Source organism: Cottoperca gobio, chromosome 4 (assembly GCF_900634415.1).
Source record: "Cottoperca gobio chromosome 4, fCotGob3.1, whole genome shotgun sequence".
NCBI lineage: Eukaryota > Metazoa > Chordata > Actinopteri > Perciformes > Bovichtidae > Cottoperca > Cottoperca gobio.
Window position 1 is genome coordinate 9,359,364 of NC_041358.1, and position 6,475 is coordinate 9,365,838.

Here is a 6,475-nt window from a genome sequence, read left to right on the forward strand (position 1 = left end):
TCCCTAGAAATTTAAGAGAGGATCTTTTTCATAATCAACTAGAGACTAACGGCATCACGTTGACGCGTTAGAATCCGAATCTTTGTGTGATGTTGATGGACATCATTGAAATACAATGCCATGTACAAATGGTGGAGCTACTCACAGCTGCACACGTAAAACAAATTTCATATGGTTGTAAGCATTTCAATATGTCCCATGACTTCATAACAGAAAAGTAAATTGCTGGTTTTGTAAACTGCAAAAATCCTATACTATACTATGACACATAAATACCTCTTGTTTTGTTTGCGTCTCTCTCTCTCTCTCTCTCTCTCTCTCTCTCTCTCTCTCTCTCTCTCTCTCTCTCTCTCTCTCTCTCTCTCTCTCTCTCTCTCTCTCGGTATAAAACAACCGCTGTGGGTGGAGACAGCAGCTGTCTGCCATCTAATACTGAAAACTCGCAATCCCACTGTTACCGCCCTGCAGTGCTGTTGTCATTCACATAAACAGTACTGACTTTGGATCTGTAACGTTTCACCATGTGTAGAGGACTTGCAACACTTCCTGCAACATGCTTAAAAAGGTAAGAACAATGACATAACAAATGTAGCTTTTAAACATCTGAAACTGTGCACATGCTGACATAAAGGAGCTTTATGTTTTTTTTTTTTTTTATTTAAACACTTGTTATTGCAACCTAGTAAGTAACCTAAAACAAAAAGCTCAATGTAGAAAAAGAGGAACCACTTGTTGACCACTTCTTTACATAAAGTAGAGTCTATGTACAGATATTTATTAATGCACACAAACGGAAGTCTTCTAAAATGCATTTCATCTCCTCTGCCTCTCCACAGCGCCAAAGACATAAAACATAAAATAAGCTTCTTACTCCAGAAGCCAGAAACCCAAACGGCAGATCAGAGACAGATAAAAGAGAAGACTGATGTCGCCGCCGCCGCCGCCGCCGCCGCCGCCGCCGCCGCCGCTGCTGCAAAGAGGTCAGGTCTTTGTTCAAATTGTGAATGTTTTAAAACATATGCTTGTGTTTGTAATCTTCAGATGTCACATCCAGCAATACAGGAGCTCAAAAAAGAGATTTTAAACACAAAATAATTATGATTAAAGCAGAAAACCACATTCACGTCTACTGAGTGAAGTGCAATTCAAAAATAATTACAAAATCTGGAAACAATACAAAGGAAAATACCTTTAATAAGTATGATGAAGGTGGTCGTGTTAGCAAAAACAAGGAAGGCACGTGTACCTGGTTATAAAAGGATAAATATTGTTTATTTAATGTGGGAGTTAATATTTTCTGTTTGAGGGCAATTTTCACGGACCTATCTACTTTTTATCCACCTCGATTGGCCAAGAAAATTAATAGGTTTTGATTTAGAGATTAAGTCTATTAAGATTATTCTGTTTTCACAGCGATTATGTGTTTGAGGTGATGTAAGGGGGTATTATTATGCAGTAGGTTTTGCTGTGTAAATGTCAGATGACGCATGTGGGTGGGATTCGTATTAGATATTAGGGCCAGGCAAAAGGGAAAACTATTGTTTTTGTCTGGCCCTAATACTGAAAGTTCAACGTTTATCTTCACACTTGAAATGTAAAAAAAAAAAAAAAAAAAATATATATATATATATATACATACATATATATATACACAAACACACCTCCTCTCATTTTCCCGAACCACGCCCCTTAACTGTGATATAATGACCATATACCACGGCCTGTCGTGAGCTATTGCTTAAATATATACACAAACACACCTCCTCTCATTTTCCCCCTCTAGCCTGGACTTTATAGAGTGGTGCAGGGTGACATCATTTTGTAGGCCAACCCGGAAGTTAGATTTTTTTGGGTTACATAGAACATTGGCTCTGTGGCAAACACAAGTTTATGATACTTACACGTTTTGTTCAGCAAAATAATCTTCACAAACCACTTTTATGATTTTTGAAGAGTAAAGTAAAAAGCTAATGTAAGGCTACAAACAAACTACAGCGTGGTGGCATGACTCACGTCTCCACCACTAAGCTAATGGCGGACTCTTGTTCGGCTTCATGTCATTTAGTTGTCTCATTTAGCCACTTACAATACACAAGTGGGGTTATTACTGAAGCTCGTGTTAACCACATACATTACAGGCTTCTAACCAGAAACCCATTAAAAAAAACATTGACTTTGAGATGAGGTAACCTGAAGTGCTAAAATGTTAACTCATTTCCGGGTTTTAGCAATCATTCCTGCAACACTCTATACTCTTCCATATCACTGTGATGGACATATTTCTGGAACAATATTTTGAATACAGTTTTTTTGTATTTGTTTGGGTGGGATGACAGGAAACCAGCAGTGTGGTTTCTCTACCTATTCAAAGGAGGAAGTCATGCTCCAATAATTACCTAATTAAATTTTATACAAAATTAAAATCCTGAACACAATGTGTAATTTCCTGTATAGTTTACATAGAAATAGTTGCATGCATATCGCAGCTTTTGTTTAAAGTCTTTTCAAGCTTATTTAAAAACCTCTCCATCTGTGTTATAGTACGCCTGCTCCAGCCGAGGTGAAGAAATGGAAGAAGTCTTTCAGCCACGTGATAAGCAGTCAAAGTAAGTATTACATTATTGCTTCACATATTTGTGAGGTTGTGTTCAAATCTAAAGCAAGCCCAAAGGAATTCGTCTGATACTAACAATACCGACATTAACTCATTCAGTCAGGCGGAAGATTGACTCAATAGTTCTCGAGAAAAATCTCTCAGGGCTTACAAAAAACTCTCAAAACTAAACATAATCATTCTCATGTGACATGATTGTGCTGTGATCATGGGAATATTATCAGAAAAGGCCTGACCTTCACATTCCTCGCAAATGGCTGCCAGTAAGGTTTTGGCGATGTCAAAAGTGATTTCCTTCGTTACTCTTTGTAAGACACAAAATTAGAAACATACTAACTGTAGGACTGAAGATACATTGGTTTGCTCGTTAAGAAGCATCATCTAACTCGGATCATGATGTTAGAGGAAAGTTGAGGAGACTTGTCTGGGACGCACAATCATGCAAATTGAACAAACATTATGTGCACGCACACACACACACTCTCTCCAATGCATTCTCATGCTCTGGTTTTCTGCTACGTGTCTCCAGACACTACTCAATGGCCCCTCAGGGCATGCTGACCAGTGCAGTGTGTACATGTGTCTGTGTGTGCGTGTGTGTGTGCATAAGCCTACTGAGAAATACACTGTGTGAGTGCGTGGACTCAAAAAAGGGAGCAATGGCCTTCAGGAACCAGCTGAGTTCTGACCTGCTCCGTTCCATGACTTCATCGAATGACCTCCCAACGTCGCCTTGTCCTCCTTCTGTTGGTCCTATTTTCTGTTTTGTTTATCCTATCGTGGCCTCAATGGTCTCCCCTCTGTCCTCTTAGCCGTGCTGCAGAAGTTTAAAAAACCTTTGTCTGACAGGATGTAATTATTGCTGCTGAGATTTAATATGATCTTTTTGGAAAGATGTTATACCTCAGTATAATTAGGCTGCTTTCACGCTTCCTGGATTTGGCTTGTTGAGTGTTTATTTTCTCTGAGGAAGATGAACAAGTTTCAAGTGACTTTTTCACCCATTGCTCACTCGTAACAATGAGGGGAGAACGACATTCTCCTTCAGTTTTGTGTTGTAAAGCAATCCAGCTGATGTCCTGCCAAATTACACACAGACTAAAATGCAGCTTGATGCACCTGATGAGCAGTTGGTGGCCAATTCAAGCCAATATATGGCTTTCAGATTGAGCCATGGTAGTTGCCATTTTGGCAAGTGTTGGTTCCTGAAATGATACAAGGGATTCTGCTCGTTCAACTAAAGGCTGGCCACCAATAATCTATGATTTAGGTCATTTTAATTGCCTGGGAACTTTGAGAAGGCTGTGTTTTCTTGTTCCTTTAAAGAAGCATCAATATATTACAACAGGTTTAACCCTGTTACTTCAATACAGCATGAATCAGCCTTGCCAGTTTGTGCACGCATGGGTCTGTAACGTGCTTTGAATAATATATGAAAAAAATATTGAACAAATATTATTTTTTCTGTCTGTGTTAGCGGGTCGTACGGTCTTTGGCAACTTCCTGAGTTCAGAGTTCAGCGAGGAGAACTTGGACTTCTGGGTCGCCTGCGAAGATTACAAGAAGTCTGGCCCGTCCCAGCTGGCGACCAGAGCCAAGCAGCTCTACCAGCAACATGTTGAGGCTGATGCTCCCAATGAGGTAACTACTTTTATCTAAAGGGCGTGATAACAACGATATAACATGTCAATCAGTGAGCTCGATTAGTACTGTATAAAGAAAATGTAACAGTATTTTGGCAGAAAGAATTCTAGACAGAGAGGCTGAAAAAGTAAAAAAGGTGAAGAAAAATGCGAAAAAGTTGACACTTCATCACATCTCCTTCAGCGAGGAGAATACTTGAAGCTGATTACTCACTCACAACGCTGCTATACTGATTACCACTCAGGCACTTAGAATAAATGAAGGACATTTGTCCAACTACTCTTAATGAAAATAAAATGACAATATCAATTTTCACCCAAGCTTGTCCTCCATTCGACACTGTTTTTCATACTTTTACCCTAATTGTTTTTGCTATTACATTATTTGCATTTGTTTTGAGATTTTACTTACTTTTTAAAATTAAAACCTTATTACATTTGAATTTCTTTTACCGTAACCCTAACACATCAACAATAATCTCTCCAGCTCGAATATTTTATTCTTTTTAGATGTTGGAAGAGCAATACAAATGTATATTCTTCTTTCTTTAGTAACTTCCCCGTCTTTTTCCATATATGTCAAATTTTTTCAAGTTCATGCTCTTGGAGTATCTTAACCCTCTCTTTCCTCTCATTCCATGTAATTTAAGGTAAACTTAGACGCGGCGACCAGAGAGGAAACGAGGCGGAACGTGGAGAACGCCCAACCGTCTTGTTTCGACGCGGCTCAGAAGATGATCTACACCTTGATGGAGAAAGACTCCTACAGACGCTTCCTCAACTCCAAACTGATCCAGGATCTGTGTCAGACACAAACCACCGCTGCTAAGGAGAAGAAATACTCTGACTGTGCCAAGAACAGGCAGGCGTTCACTGGCGGTGCCTAAACAGCAAAACAAACACGGGGGTGAAGAAGGTGCCAAAGACTAATAATGTATGGGAAGGTAAACACTGTTTAAGATCCGTTTTTGTGTTTAATGTTTGTAGAATCGTAAAACCAGTGGTTTCGAAGGTGACTTAGAGGTAAATGTGACATGCGGTCAAGACTACATTTCTGTTTTTATACTTTTACATGGCGGTAATTCCTGGAAGTGGTTGGTATTCAGTTTGAAGATGCTACTGTATCCACACTTGTGCATATACCTGAAAAATATTCTGATATTTCTCATTTCTGCATTCACCATCAGCTGGCTTGGCTATATACACACAATTTAAAGGGGACATATCCTGCTCATTTTCAGGGTTATACTTGCATTCTGGGTTTCTATTAAAACATGTTGACATGCTTTTATGTAAAAAAAAAAACATTTTATTTTTCTCATACGGTCATTCTGAATATACCTGTATTCACCCTCTGTCTGTCTCTTTAACCCCCCCTCCTGAAAAAGCCCGGTCTACTCTTAATGGCTTCCGAGAAAAATATGGAGCACCTTTGCAAATCAGCACAAGTTGGTCCAACAGCAGATGTATCATATTGTTTATGTTCTCATCACCTCAATTGAGTACTTGATCTAAAACCTGCTGTATATGTGAAAGCGTAATCATAGTAACAACTGGCTGCGCTGTAAAAACATGCAAATGTTGGCTTTGTCTATGTCTAGTTGGATTTTTAAGCAACTTTAATGTTGCAGTATTGACTTTCTGTTGGATGTCACATAGTTACCAAACAGCGGGAGAAAAGGTCAAATTATGACTCATTCCATCGATTTTTACCAGTTCCCCTGTAAGTGAAACTGTTATGTTCAGATGTTTATGACTGTAATTAACGGTACTGAACAGTGGGTTCACTTTTCATTGAATATATATATTTAGTGGCCTTGCAAAAGAAAATGTTTTATCCAAATGTATACTGTGATGATAGGAAACTAGAGAATGTGTGTTGATATTTATTAAATGATGTTGTTGCCCTATTTATATCACATCTGTGACCGTTCACAAATACAATGATAATTGTTGGATAATCAGAGCTGTGTGTGTGTGTGTGTGTGTGTGTGTTTAGTCTTCAGTCTTCAGATCAATTAAAGAGTTTGCAGTGATGCTGCAGCTCGATGAGGCTACACTTGATAATGTCACGTTAGCTTAACTTTTTAGTAATGTCAGGTACACATGTACCTTATTTTGCCATGTTAAGGACATGTGTGTGTGATTTTATTCAAGACAAATCCATCAAGCAGTTTCAAATACATCATCTGGGAAGGGCATTAGTCACTGTGGGGTG

The 6,475-nt window shown here is 38.8% G+C and overlaps 1 protein-coding gene across 1 annotated transcript; it reads left to right on the forward strand.

Annotated features, from left to right (window-relative positions):
• Positions 1–396: 396 nt before the first annotated feature.
• Positions 397–6,167, forward strand: LOC115007030 (regulator of G-protein signaling 5-like). Its single transcript, XM_029429692.1, has 5 exons — positions 397–565; positions 837–980; positions 2,542–2,606; positions 4,092–4,255; positions 4,908–6,167. Exons 1-5 carry the CDS (start codon positions 522–524, stop codon positions 5,142–5,144), a joined length of 654 nt encoding a protein of 217 aa, XP_029285552.1. The 5' UTR covers positions 397–521; the 3' UTR covers positions 5,145–6,167.
• The last annotated feature ends 308 nt before the right edge of the window (positions 6,168–6,475 follow it).